Here is a 14873-nt window from a genome sequence, read left to right on the forward strand (position 1 = left end):
GTACAGGGGCAGGTTCTAGGAAGCACAGGCAGACCCTGGCACACAGGGTTTGTTGAGAATTGTGGCATCATGTGTGCAGAGATGCTGTTTGTATCTCGGGAGGCACTATGGTGTTAGTCAGAGGAGGTGCTGGCAGCCCCAAGAACTGCTGCATGCACGGGGCCAGGAATAAGAATGAGCATCCCCAGTATGTCCTGCCATTCAGTGCTCAAGGATGCAAACTGCAATATTCAAAACAATCCTGCTACAAAGGCTAGGAGTTTTAGTCTGCTCACTTCATTTCTGTCAACATTTGCATCACATTTCGAGGAAAGAAGCCTTAAAAAGATGCAAAGTAGCACTTCCTTGAGATGAGACAAAAGCGGATGTTGGAACCACTGCCATCTCTCCCTGGAAAGAGGATTAGGGACACTGTTTTTTCTATTTCTAATAACAATAAAGGAATCTATCCCAATTTCACCTCCTATGTAATTTTTTCACATGACTGAGTTATGGAAAGTCTGGTTTGGGGGTTGGCTTTAATGGGGAAAGGAGTAGGTGGTAAAGCTTTAACAGATCACTTGAAAAAGATGATGCTCACAGTGGCCCATTACCAGCAGCTGCACCACAAGAAAGAAAAAATCTTTCATTTTTCTAAGGCAACTGAAGCCTTAGAAAGGATGGGGAAAACAAGACCTCCTCCATGCTTCCCCCTTTTCAGCTTACTTCCTAGCCTTAATCTCCTCCTTCTTTTTCCAGCCAAGTCTAACACACAGGGAGGGGACTAATCCTGTTTTAAGGTAAGCCGTTCTTCAGTCTCTTCCCAGATGCTCACAAGACTGTCCAAACTCCCCATGGAAAAGGTGCTCTGCATGCAGTGCTACAGGTGTTTTGGGCTCTCATGAGTACATTGGTGCCATACCCATGGAATATGCTTCCACTTCTGTTTCACTGAAATAGGTTTCATGGCCAGGAATTCAGTCCAGGAAACAGTGCTCCCCAGTTTCCCGTTCCTGTAGGAAAGAGCTGTTTTTTAAGAGACAAAAATCAGGAAAAAGAACAGAAGGGAAATTGAAGAGGATGGGAATGAGACTTCCTATCTGTTTCCTTCTCTGTTTCCCTCCCTTGTCATGCTTTAATGAATAGAAGAAACCTCACTACAATTTTCCTTCTCTCCAAAAAGTTTTTTGTTCAATAAAATGCATTTGGGACTCAGTTTGCTGTTCCTTGGATCTGAGTGAGGTTTTCAAATCAAAAGTGAGATTTTTTTTTTCGCTACATAAAATTGCTATATTGACACCTGCTTTCACTAAAAACTGAAATGATTGCATTTTAGATATAAAAATAATTTTTCAAGCATGTCCAGAAAGGTGCTGATTTTGAAGTGTCATCTAAAAAAAGTTAGCATTTTCAATAAAAAACTGATGCCATAGTTTTCCATATAAAGAATATTGTCAACTTGAAACAAGCATTTTATACAACTGGTATTTAAAAAATTATTTACTTGACGAAATTGAAAAGTTTAATTGGAGCAACATTTTTCTGACTTTGTGTGTGTGTGTGTGTGTAAAGCTCAGATTCCTAACAGAAATATTTGATCCCAAAACACTGTCAGACTTAGCCAAATTCCTCCATTGAGAAGAAGCACAGCCAGGTCTTCCTCCAAAGGCATCTCATGTAGCAGAAGAACCAACAGAAGAAAGATGGGTTAAGGGCAGGAAGCCCAGTTCTACTGCAGGTTTCCCTATCAATCCCTCAGTCTTTGCCTCAGTTCTTTGGACCAGCACAGCAAAAAGCTGAGTTCAAGTATGAAGAGCCACTCTCAGCTTCAGCTTAGGAAGGCACCATCAGTAGGGCAACAAGAAGCACTATTTGCATTTATTTACCAAATGAGGAAGAAGAAGGAAGGTTTTAAGAGGCTTTAAGTAATTTGTAAACCAGAAGCAGCAAACCTCATAAGACTATAATCCCATGCATTCTTGCCACGTTATTCAGTGGCTCCTCTTGGAACCACCATCTACCCAACCTGTCTTCATCAGAGCAGTGCATGAGGTGCTGCCCTCTCCACCATTTCACCCCTGCAGACCACAAGAGAAACTCCAGCTTTCTCCATGCTACGGAAGGGGGTTTCCAGCTGTTTAAGATCCTGGCCTCCCTACTGGAAGCTGAAACTCCAAGAGGTTGAGTTATAATGTTTTATGTAACATAGAAACATAGAATGGTATGGGTTGGAAGGGACCTTAAAGACCATTTAGTTCCAGCCCCGCTGCTGTGGGCAAGGACAGATTCCACTAAACCAGGTTGCTCTAAGCCCGATCCAACCCGGCCTTGAACACTTCCACAACTTCTCTGGGCAACCTGTTCCAGTGCCTCACTATACTCACAGGGAAGAATTTTTTCCTAATATCTAATCTAAATCTGCCCTCTTTCCATTTTAAGCCATTCCCTCTTTGTCCTATCACTACATCAAATGCAATATCCAATGATGCAATACATTACATATCACATTTTTTTTAAATTTAAATTATACACATGGATTATCCAACAGAGAGGTGGACCCTGGAACTGAAGATAGCTGCAAGGCCAGCTCACTGCCAGTTCTGTCCCAGGCAAACGTCACAAGCAGTCACTTCCTGATGAGTGTCTGAACAATGAGAGCAAGCATCCTCAGTTTGTTGTTTTAAACAGGATTTTAAGCTTCAGACTCCACATTGTAAACCTCAGCCTGCACTGTTTATCTTGAAAGAGCTAAACAAGTTTTGGTCACAACTTTAAGTTCTCCAGTGAAGGTACTAGCCTCCTGTGACTGTTGGCACTGGTATAAGAGGTCTCAGACCCTTTCTGAAGATCTGGACAAAGTTAATGCCAGGACCTGTAACATCCAAATGCTAAAGCCACAAAACTCCCAGAAGATATTCATTGTGAACTTGAAAAGAATGGCCATCTTCTGCCTGTACAAGTTGTCTACACTAACATTTTAAGTGCTGGTAGGAAGAGGAGAGAGCTAAGCAAGTCCCACCCTCTCTCCAAGCAATGCTGAAATGGAGTTGTATTCGTCAAAATTTTAAGTCTGATGTCTGGGGAAAAGAAAGAGCAATTTAGCAAGATTTCACAGGAGATAGCAACAGTAACTATGCAATGCCTCTATCCCACTGAAAGACTCATCTGTGTTGCAGGAGATGCAACCTCTTGACCACCACACGTCAGACAGATCACTCTCCCGTAGATTTCAGATTAAAAAGACTTTTCTATACTGCTTTCCTCCACAGTGACACCATCTCTGTTCAAATGACTTCCACACCTAAGTCACTGTATCAGACCACCCTAAACCAGTGTTTTTCATCAGCAAAGCTGGTAACAAATCCACAGCTGCCAGGATCACTCACCTCACCTCAAACCTGCACAAAGCAGCAGTTCAGATTCCTGCATCCTCGCAACTCACTCTAGCTCCCCCTACTTGTATAGCAACAACTTCATTTGGCCATTTCCATCTCAGGAGATGTATCTTTACCACATACACAACAGCATTGTGCCTAGGGCAAAGGGAAACCCCAGAAAGAAGGGAAGATGATGATCTCGCCCATCTACAGTGCTCTCACATGTAGATCACAGCATACTGAGGCTACACCTTTTCTTACACTGTAGCCCAAAGCAATAATGATGCTTCACCTTTTTCCTCTTTAGGAGCTTTGTTTACAGTCACAACCATTAACAGAAGAGGACTTGAGAGCTCCTTTCCACCAGCGGAACATCCCAAACTAGGGAGAAAGAGATGCTGAGATTTGGGCAAAGAGGAAGGAGCACAAGCCCTTGCCATTACTGTACCTGCATTCAGCTTGAACAGATGACCATAAACCAGTGAAGTGGAGAGCACTTCCACAGCCAGCCATGCAGCCACATGCTGCTGGAGGAGATGTAAAGCAACAACTACTCTTAAAGCACGGATTCATGCCAAACAGCGCACTTTATATTATGTGCTCTGGGCACACTGAAAATTCATGTCACTGGCGGCTGGACTGGAGGAGACTTCATTCCCCACAAGAAGTTACAAGTACCCACATCATCCTTCAAGTACAGCTGGTGACAATTCCAGTCCCCTAACCCTTGAAGCACTGTGCTACCCCTCAGTTTCTTGACACAGCTCAGTTCCGAGTAGTGTAGTTCCAGCATTACAGCTTTCCCCAGAGGGAATCAGTCCCAGGCAATACACCACCTACCATGCAGTGGATTTACATGCCAGAGATCAAGACCAAACCCAAGCTAAAGGCAACTTTCGCACGCCCCGAGGAGAGGGACGAACAATAAGCACCCAGGTTTTACAAGCTTTTCAAGTGTATTTTTATCAACTCCCTTGCAAGAGTGAAGATGGAAATTGATGCATGACCCTTTCCCCCTCACCAGAAAAAGCCAAAAATCTCCACACAGCAGCATGACCAGCTCTACCAAACTAAAAAACCCAAGCTAAAACAGAACAAACAAAAACACAAAGCCAAAACCACAAAAACAAACAAAAAACTCCAACCCAAATCACTCTCTGTTTTTCCTAAAATTCAACATCTTTAATGCTTATGATTAAATGAGCATCTCAGGACAAAAACTTCTTGGACAACAGAATCTGTGGTGGAGAAGAAGAAAAAAGTTGAGAGTTCAGGAAGTAGAATAAAAACTTCATAATTAAAAACTGCCATGTCATAAGAGTTGGCAATGGTGTTTTAAGTATGGTTAAAACAGCCCTGTCAAGACATTGCACTTACAATGGCACATACCTGCTGACACTTGATTTGCAAGTAGGAAAGAGAAGATATAAAAGTAAAGGGAATTTATGCAATGGCTCCTCCCCTTACATAGAAGGTGACATTTTATTCCTTGCTGTAATCTCAAAAAACATCATTCTCTTGTTAGATATTAAAATGTTGAGGGGAAAAAAAAAAAAGCTGAAGGCAGGAACCCTTACTATCAATCCAGCACTGCTGACCCTCCAATTACCACATTTGAATTGCGAATTCTTTGAAAATGCAACACAGCTTCTTGCACCAACACTTTCATGGCTAACAACTCCCTTCCTTCCCTCAACATACACTCATACCCATTCTGGAGGAGGACTCTGGCCCATCCTCTTTCTCCAACTTCATCTTCACCAGACACCATCTACCAAGTGTGTTGCTAGTCCTCAGTCAGCAGCCATTTAGTCAAGTACTGTTCTTTGCTTAATGAAAGAAAGAGCTGCCAAGTGTCCTTATGATATATAAGACCACACACTGAGACAATCACACAGTCAAAGCAGACACATTGATGTTCACTTTTCAATAAAGCTTTCTGTGCTGAATTTCTTTTCACAGGAAGAGTCAATCATCAAAAAAACCCACAACAAAACAAACAAACAAAACCCACCAAAAAACTCAACACACGGCCTCAGGAGAAACTAGTTGACCTAGCTGAACAGAATGAAATACCAGGTTGGTTCCCAACTGGGGGGGTGTAGGAATCCACATCAGACAGTAAGTAAAACTAGGTTAAAAGTGGCAGAAGCCACAAAACACAATCTGAACACTGATATACTTTAACTGTTGTAACTCTAAGGTTATCCACCAAGAAGTCTTTCTTGGGAAAGCAGCACCATAAAGAGAAAAATCATTCTAAGTTGCAAACCTTTTCCTGAAAGCTACAAGTTTGTTGCTAAGGCTGACTACAGAAGCTGCTGTATGGCAGCAGGGAGTAAGCACTCTCCTGAGTGGCTAAAGCACGTTTTCCAGTGGTAGCAGACCATGGGCACAGGTTTCCCGCTGCAGATCCTAAACTGCAACAAAGGGACTAATAAAAAACTGAAGAAAGCAGCAGTTTCAGGAATTGCTGTGGTAAATAGAAAGTAGTCAGAGCTACTTTGGCTTGCTTATTTTCGGAGTCAGGAAGGGCACCCCTCTAAAAGAAAATGTTAAAAGTGGAGAAATGTCTAGCAACTGGCAAAGGAGACAAAAAAAAGCCCCCAAACCAAAGACCATTTACATGTTCACCAGCACCTCCAGATGACTGTTCCTGTTGGGCTGCATGCTCAGTGCAGGGGTACCAGCAGGCACTGCCACAGGAGAGGCTGTTCCCAGCCTGCAGCACTTCTTCCACCAGCAGCAGTTACAGGGGGGCATTGTACAGGGGATGGCTGGATGACAAAAACATCATTTGCTTTTGGGGAAGCATTGGCATCAGAGGGTGTGCACATTCTCCCAAGTAACCAGGGCATGTGACTCAGCAACAATACCCATTCAGAAACAGCGCGCTCAGTTCTGTAACACAGACAGTAAATACAGCACCAAAATGGTAACTCAGGGAAGAGAAGAGCAAAAGCATGTAGTTGCCAAGTGATGCTTAGTAAAGCAGGGTATTTAGAATCACTTTATGCAGATTCAATACTTGGTTCCTTTGTACAGTGACCAACTCAGGACTTGCTCCCACTCCCAGTCTCCCTCCATCCCCATTTAGGTGTTCACAGTTCATCAGTGGGAATTCCCTTCCTTGCCCCTGCCAGCAGTAAGCATTTTTGGAAAGCTGCCAGCCTGATCTATATAGCTCACACCAGGTGAGAAATCCTTCTGCACAGGCATCTGTAGGATTTCAGGCTCTCTGCCATCCTCATGAACTGCATCAGTCACCACCCCAACCACAAGCTTGCTGATTTTAAGTACCTCTGCCTGGAAGAGTAAGAGCTTATTGGAGGCCTTCTGTACATTAAGAGCTCTTCACCCCCTGCTGTGCAGTGATACTATTTTACACCTTTAAGTGAAGATGCTGACTAAAGCAGGGAGTTGTAACTAGAATTCTCTGCCACAACCTTCAGGCATATTATTGCATGCTATCTATCCCAAGTGCCATGGCATTTAATTCAGGAAATATAAACAAGTTTTTCATATTTCAGATTTAAAAAGATATCACCAATAACAGAGACTGATAGCAATGAGTAAAGACAAGAGAATCCCTTTACAAAATTTAAAGTGTGTATGCTTTTTCCACCCAATACAGAAGTTACCATGCAAAGCAGTATTTTCCAATTATAAAGTAGATCCGCTTTAGATGAATAGGAAAAAAACCCAAAACACCCAATGACATACGGTTTTATCAGATGCAGTAATTAAAAACCCAACATTAAAAGACCAGAAAAGCAAACATGAAGTCATCATCAAGTTTTCTGTTTTATTTAAGATTTTAGTTTTAATTCTGAAGAAAGAGGTACATTTCCTTGGTTTTAGTTTTAGCGTCAGGTTATAACCATGTTTATTTATCTGTTTCTTTTTTCCTGTCTTTTCAATACTGCACAAACGTCCAGAAACTACAGGGTTAAGTAAAAGCTGCAGGCAGAGGAGGTCAGAGGTTGCTCCTGATGGTGATCATGTGGCCCCAATGCAGTGCTATCCCAGAGTGCCCTAATCAGGTGAATCTTCTAAAGAAAAAAAAAAGAAAGAGAGACTGACAGAGGAGATAGAAAGACTGCAGTAAATATCACTCGTGTTTCAGCTGCTTATAATTATATTATGTATATGCTAGGTATTAAATCTGTGAATACTTTTAAAACATTAAAGTTTACTTTAAATCTAAAGCCAAAATTAAAGAAAAATCTTATTCTCCTCTCTTTAAACCACTCTTTAGCAACATGCCAGTTACTCATAGCTATAAGTGTTTTGTCTTTCAACACACTTCATCTCAAACTCTGACTGATGCAATAAAATCCCCTGCTCAAAAAAAAAAAAACAACAAAAAACCACCAACATAGCAATTTCCCTGTGTAGTGCCACACAATGCAAAATAAATGCTGGGCCACTCTTTGCCCCACATGTTCAGTAATTTCATTTAAATTAAATACCTTTTTCATGTTCCTGCATTTGATTCTGCATTGCATTTTTTCCCCTACTGCAGACTGACACTTTTCCACTAGGCAGAAATACTCATGTGCAAGAGACATAAGACAGTAATATTCTCCTTAGGCATTGAGACTGCATTTTGCTTTCTCTCTCTCTCTCTCTTTTTTTTTTTCCTTAGAATGGTTAGAAAATATCTCAAACAGTGTATTCCAAACACTGGTTCTGCAAAAACTTAACGAAAAGATATGGTCATGACCCTGTGATGGCATTGCATTTGGGGGGGAAGTTTGATCAGGAACTGGATTCTTCAGAAAGAAAGATATGACAGGGAACAGTAGGTGGGCATGGGAAGGAGTCAGGGTGGGACACTTCCTGCATTTCTAACGTTTTGGGTCTTATTTTTCTTTTTTTTCTTTTTCCTCCTTTCCTAATGACGATCCAGCGCTGAGCTCTGTAGTAGATCTGTGGGGGTTTTACTGGGGGGTCTGAAGGCTGTCTGAAAGCCTGGAGGTGGGGAATGGAAGCTGGTGGGGTTTGAAGGAGGAGAGTAGGGATTCCAACTGGCTCTGTGCAGAGGGATCTGTGTGCCGAAGGGGTTACTGTGGTGCGTCTGTGATGGTGCTGCACTGGGGCCGTCCACCTCTGTGAGGGCCTGAAGAGATTTTAGCCAATGTGGGGGATTGTCATCTTGAAGGGTGTCTAAACTGTTTCCTGTGGAGGCTGGGATACCTATGAAAAGAAGAAAAAAAACAGGGATACAGGCAAGTCAGAGTAGAAGCAATAAGTTGAGCATGAAGGAGGTCAATTTAACCTAACAAAAAGCAACAGTGAAAAAACATGATTAGTTTGTACAGAAAATGCATTATTATGTATAATTACCCTGCCCGCAAAACATTTAACATGAATTCCAGATAGGAGAAAGTTCACCCTCAGAGCACTTCTTCATAAAACACACGTTTTTCTATCAAACATCTTTCTCAAGAACTGCGTCCCTGTCAACATGATCTTACCACACTGAGCTGCCAGTACACTGCATGCTTCACCTTCTACTCTGCCTACTTGAATCATGCTTCAGTCTGTCTAACAGGGAAATGCAACCAGACAGCCTTATAAAAGAGAGCTTTATAAACAAGTGGAGTACGTCCCTTTTTAAATAACAAAGTCCAGTGACTGCCTTCAGTGCCTCAGGACCAGCGGCGCGCGTACCGGACATGCCATCCAGCAGAAGGGACACCTATAGATTGACCGTATAGAAAAGTGCTGCTCCACCTGACTGCCTGCAAAGGTCTCGGGCATGCATTGCAAAGGCCTAAGTGACGCTCTGTTATACCTAGCGGTTCCACAAAAATCCCTGGAACCTTGAGGTTTTGTGGATGGAAGCTGGAAGAGACCACCGCATACTGTCTTTTTTTTTTTTTCCAGATGTAAATCAGTTTGTGCCAAATACCCATCTGATGGTTTGCCAGTGGAGCTGAAGGAGTGAGAAACGGTTACCTGTGATGATTGCGGGGTCCATCCAGCTGCCAGGGCTGTCCCAATTCAGGCTGTCGGTGGTGGCAGTGTTGGACGTTGGTACACTGTGGTTGGCGTTGGAGGGGGAAGAAGCATTGGGCAGTCCACCAAAGTTGATGTTAATGTTCGGTAGAAGTGCCCTTAGCCCGTCCTGCCATTCCTTCATATTTAAACTCTCTACAGAACTGCTGTTGTCTGGGAGATTTACCAACAAAAAAAAAATGAAAGATAAAAAAATAAAAAGCTGAAGTTAGAAACAGATGTCCTTCTTTGGTGGGGTATGGGATTTTGCTTTTACTTTTTAAGCTAAGCATTTAATACTTTCCCTGTCCAAAAACTAGGGTCAAAGTTTCCATGATTGATGAATTACTCAGAGGGGCAGGCAGGTTTTAAACCAAGTGTAAGTAGCGGGAGAAAGATTTAACTCCTCTCCCAATACATATTTCCCCATGTCAGTTCAGAGACTCGAATAATCAAGGACACAGTGGCTCTTCCTCTATTACTAATAGGAGAAAATCTACTGGGTACTTGATGAGAATACCTCTGTTGCAACTTGGCTGCTTTATTAATGGGCAGCAGGCTCAAAAGGGTTGTTTCGTTTGATGCGTATCAAAATGAAGAAAGGCTAGGTAGGGCTTTGCAATAGAAACCGAACATGAGAAACCAGGGAGGTGGAGAAATATCACAAAAGTCTTTTGTTTTATTATAGCTTGCTCATTCTCAACCCTACAGATGTTCTTCTGAAGGTAATGGTAATGAAGTTGGAGGGAGTGAAATTTCCTCTTGCAGTTGAAGAACAGCAGTGAAAATTCTTTAGAGATCTTTCAGAATAATTCCCGACACAGCAACATCCTCAAAACTTTGGTCAGAAGAAAACCAGATGGACACCAAAACAGTCAAGTCTCAACTACTTGCCTAAATGTTTCAGGACGTGTATTGATAAAGGACAACAGAATAATGTGGCTATTAGCACTACAGCAAATGATCCCTGAACACAAAAGTTACACCACGCTATCTAGGAATAGACTATTAGGTTCTATGATCCATCTCTTGCTTTAATTATTTCAAAGCAAAACAAACCAGACACAAGCATTCTAGTATTTATCAGCCAACACAGAAAGTTCTACTTCATTAACTTGTGGTCAATTATATTTGAAAAGGAAGTGTTGGGTAGTATGTTGGCACAACGTCGTCTTTTTGACACGTATCTAGAGTACAACTGATTTGGGTTTTTTTTAAACATCTCTGCTTATCCTAATAGAAGAAAAGACCTTGATGTCAATCAGAATTGTTATAGAGAGATACTCACACAACATCATGTTGATGCTACTTCATCGACAACAGAAGAGATTTAAGTCTTCATGAAAAATTAGAGGATATCACTAACTTGCAACTCTATGTTAGAGAGCAAAGAAAGCAGTCTCAATTGCTATCAAAACCTGCCCTGGCAATATTTGTAAAGGGATGTCTCGAGCAATTGCCTTTTTGTAGTTACAAGGGGGAAAAACCTCCAAAACCAAACAAATAACCTACTTCTTGAAATTCTGTGCTTCCATGCAGAACTTCCCTTCTCCAGGCCAAAAGTTTTTAGAATAAACTTTATATTTAAAGATTCTGCTTCTGTACAGAATTACAACAAGCAACTTCAGTCACAAATCACAAATACTTCAGTCCAAGTCACCAACTGAACTTCAAAACAAATTATTATACAAATCTGCTCTACCTACTCTGCCAATGACGGAGCAATGCATTCATTTCTAAGACTATGCATGCTTAATGCAGCTGTTCTAGCACAATCATCCACCTACACACATAAGTGTCCTCACAGGGATAATGGCACAGATGCAAAGAGGGTACTGAGAAAATCCTCCTCTGTGTCTGGGCAAGTTCACAGAACACATTTGACCACAGACAGTGGAAGGTTTACAGTCAACTCCTGACTGTTATCCCCACTTACTGGCTGAGGCTGGGGAGTGACTTGATCTCAGAGGTTATGGCATGAGGTACCTCCACCAGGAAGACAAACAACTCCTAAGCATTCCCATAAACAAAGAGAAGGCAGGTAAAAACCAGGTAGTGGAAGTAAAGCCTGCCTGTTACTACTTGCATCGTGTTATACCTAAAGTTCAAATTTTCAGTGTGACAGGAAGAAAAAAAGAGCCCTAAGAAAACCGAAGCTTTCCCTTAAGCAAGTAACAACCTAAGATCATCTTTTTACTAACACCCTAGTGCAAAGATGCAATCAAGCCTCCAAACTTAAGTGTGACTGTATCTAACAAAATGGGCAGCAATGTGCCCTGTGAGGCCTGGTGTACAAGTCCCTTTGGGTGAAAACAATGCAGGCTTAGCAGCAATTCATTCTGCATTTGTTTTGCATCAAGCCGTAGTGCATACAACTGGCTTTCACTTCAACTTTAATTTCTCCTCCTGTAAACCAAATCTACTTCCTGTTCCTTCCAGAGCTCCTACTTTTTCCTTTGCAATTCTAAAGCACAGAATAAGTGCTTTGAAGAATTTAGTGCAATACATTTTTCATCAAAACCTACAATCCTGGGGTTAAAAATAATAAATCAAAATTTTACGAAGTATTAGTCAAAAATGTCCTCAATATGTTCACAAGCCTCTTGAACATTTATAAGCCCATTTGAGACAAGTTCTAAATTAACTTTTCAGAACAAAAGCAGTCAGCTCATGATCACTGCAACAGATTCTGCATGGTACACCATTCGTTTCCACTTTACAATCTACAATTTATGGTATTATCCATCCAATCCAAGAACTATCTGCGCCCCCCAGATCCTCCCCAAATCTGCCTCCCTGTCACACCTCCCCTGAACTGAGTCAGAGTACCCAAGACCCCTTTCTTCCTCATCTTCCTCTTCTTCACAGCACGTACTGTCTTTGGAACTTCTCCAAGGTTCTGGGCTTGAAGGTTGCTTTGACTATGGCAGTATCTTGTTGTTTAGGCCTGGGAGGCATATGTTGTTAAACAGAATGTGTTTACTATAGTCCTGCCTTGAAAGGAGCCTAAACAAGCCTGAAGAATTTAGAAAATTCGATATGAAGTGGGGAATAGGGTTTGGTAAGTGTTAACTACTATTCTAAAGTGTGACAGACTATACAACTACACTAAAAATCTATATACTACACAGCTACTTTAAAATCTACAAAAGGCTAAAAATCCTAAAAATTCTGAGGCAACAGCCTATTACCCTTTCCTACTTCTAAAATTAATTGTTTGGAGGGAGTAATTTTTTGACTATTAGCAGACTTCTCAGTTGGACATCACAACTAGGCACATAAGAACCAATACACTACTGTTTCCTTCTCTCAAGGAGTGGAAATGCCATCTCCTTTCATAACTTCATCTTAATTTAAAGCAGCATGTCCTTGGACAGTGGGAAAACAGAAAAAAACAGGGTAAAACTCAGTTGACTGCAAAGAAAATATTTTATACACCAATGCCTCCCAGAAGAGAGAATAACCTGGTGAAGCATCACTGAAAGCACCACTATGAAAAAACATCGCCCAAATACACAACCTGAACTCCAGTCTTCTCTCGATGTGCATTTCATAATCCTGTCTGGTCTAGCAGAACAAACTTCTTAGCAATGCCACTTGTGTTTACAGGAGTGAACTAATCCCACAGTTCTAGCATTGAAATTTGACTGTCTGAGGTGGTATGTCAATGTGAAATAAAAGTACTTGCATGTGAAGTTTTCAAAGTCAACCACTGTCTTAGACTAGAAAATGAAAGAAAAATAAGCTTCTTCAAAAAACTAACTTGTCCATCCAATTTAAATAAATAATCATTTAAAGTTAACTTTTAAAAATAATACAATTGAGAAGGCTGAACATTAATCTGTACAAAAACTAGTCATTTAATAAATTTCTAAATAAAATAATTGCCCCATTATTACATCCTACCAGACAGTCTGGTAGTGTTACCTCATTATTCTCCACCTGCAACGCTGTAACACTATTCCTTCAAATCAGGCAAAGTAGTGTGTATTTGGGGGACAGACAGTGAAGAGGATGATGGCCAAGCCAGAACACTGTTCTGTTGTACATAATCAATGCTTTGGAAGATGTTTGCACAAGCATCTGCTGCACTGACACACGCTGTTTTGTGACTTCCAAAATTCTGACATGACGCTGCAATGTAGACCCAAAGGTGTTTCAGATGTGGTTGTGTCACATTTGTGATGTTGATGCACTTGATATTTTATACTGAGGGTAATGGGATAGCACAACTTACAGTGAGACAAGCCCACTAAAATGAATATCTGTGTACAGTGACTAGACCATTTCGCATTATTGCTCCAAATCTGATACAAGCCCATGGTCAAATCTGCAGCAAAATTTACACAGTACATGCTTAAAAATACAACTAATAGAAAAGATCACAAGACTGTTAAGTGTAAAGCAAGTCTATTTCTTTGTTCTGCCAAAATTATACTCCAAACTGTTACAAGAGCACTAACTGTGTAAAAACACTAAATATATTTACGCCGAGTCCTATATATATATTCTGGTCCCATTGAAAAGCAAGCAGTCCTGCAATTCTAGATTGCAATTATTTATTTCTATTTTAAGAACACATCAGTATGCTATGTGTGTGACCAAGACACACAACTGTGTCAACTACAGAAAAGCTTCAAATAAGTAAAATAAATTCAGAGGAAAATCATCATATGAGAGAAAAACAAACTTCTTAGCAATGCCACATACCTGACTGCACAGACTAGCAACAAAAGCAGCAGAGACTATCAAGGTGTATTTGGTAATAAAATAGCTATTTCAACAACCTGCCTGTAAAAAGGCCCCTGTGAAATCTTCAAGGACACTGTACAGTAACAGCTTTGAAGCCAAAGAAACATGAGAGAAAAAAAAAAAAGAACAGCAAAGACTACCAGGTAGAGTTCACCAGGAGTCTTTCAACTCAATTAGAAACAAATGCCCCCCCCTCCCCCCCCCCAAAGAAGCATACCCTTGGAAGTGACATCCCTGGTCCAGGTCTACGCTTTGTGCTACCATGTTCACAGATATCACAGACAGTACATGCTTTCCCTGAAACAGCCCATTGCCCTATTCTGAGAAGTGACAGAGGCTTCTCTATTTTCATTTCAAAATGACTTTACGCTACAGGTACTTCTGTTTTGCAAACAGTTGTCCAATATTTCCCTTTGGGGGAAAGAGAAGGCAAGGACAATTTGCCACATGCAAAAAAGAAATTATGCCCATCACATTAGATAAACTCAAAAGCCTTTAATCTAAAGGTTATATATTTAACCAACGATAAAACAGTTATGATAAGAACTGTACCCATGTCACTTTAATATGAATAATAAGCTTGTTTCTTCATGGAATTTTTAAAACCATGAATTAAATCCCAGTTAAGCTTCTACACTTTGACGGATTTCACTCTCAGATTTAATTGATTCTGTGTATCTATGATTGCTAGGAATCCTACAATGTTTAAACCAAACAATGAAGTTTCATCCATTCACAGAGGCCTGAGCATGTTACTGGCAG

General features: G+C 41.0%; 1 protein-coding gene across 7 annotated transcripts in view; it reads right to left on the reverse strand.

Annotated features, from left to right (window-relative positions):
• Nucleotides 1–7136: 7136 nt before the first annotated feature.
• The window catches only part of CNOT4 (CCR4-NOT transcription complex subunit 4), an 80912-nt gene continuing 73175 nt past the window's right edge, over nt 7137–14873 (reverse strand). For 4 of the 7 annotated variants that reach the window (XM_027739196.2, XM_027739193.2, XM_027739195.2 and 1 more), the window contains 2 exons: nt 9321–9533; nt 7137–8555 (listed from right to left, as the gene is read on the reverse strand). In XM_027739196.2, coding sequence (XP_027594997.1) covers nt 8254–8555; nt 9321–9533 — 515 coding nt within the window. In that variant the 3' untranslated portion in view covers nt 7137–8253. The remainder of the gene's footprint in view (nt 8556–9320; nt 9534–14873) is intronic. The other 3 variants (XM_027739199.2, XM_027739198.2, XM_027739197.2) reach the window with 1 other exon arrangement.

Source organism: Pipra filicauda, unplaced genomic scaffold, assembly GCF_003945595.2.
Source record: "Pipra filicauda isolate LSUMZ 115617 unplaced genomic scaffold, ASM394559v2 scaffold334_size1588553_pilon, whole genome shotgun sequence".
NCBI classification, from domain to species: Eukaryota; Metazoa; Chordata; class Aves; order Passeriformes; family Pipridae; genus Pipra; species Pipra filicauda.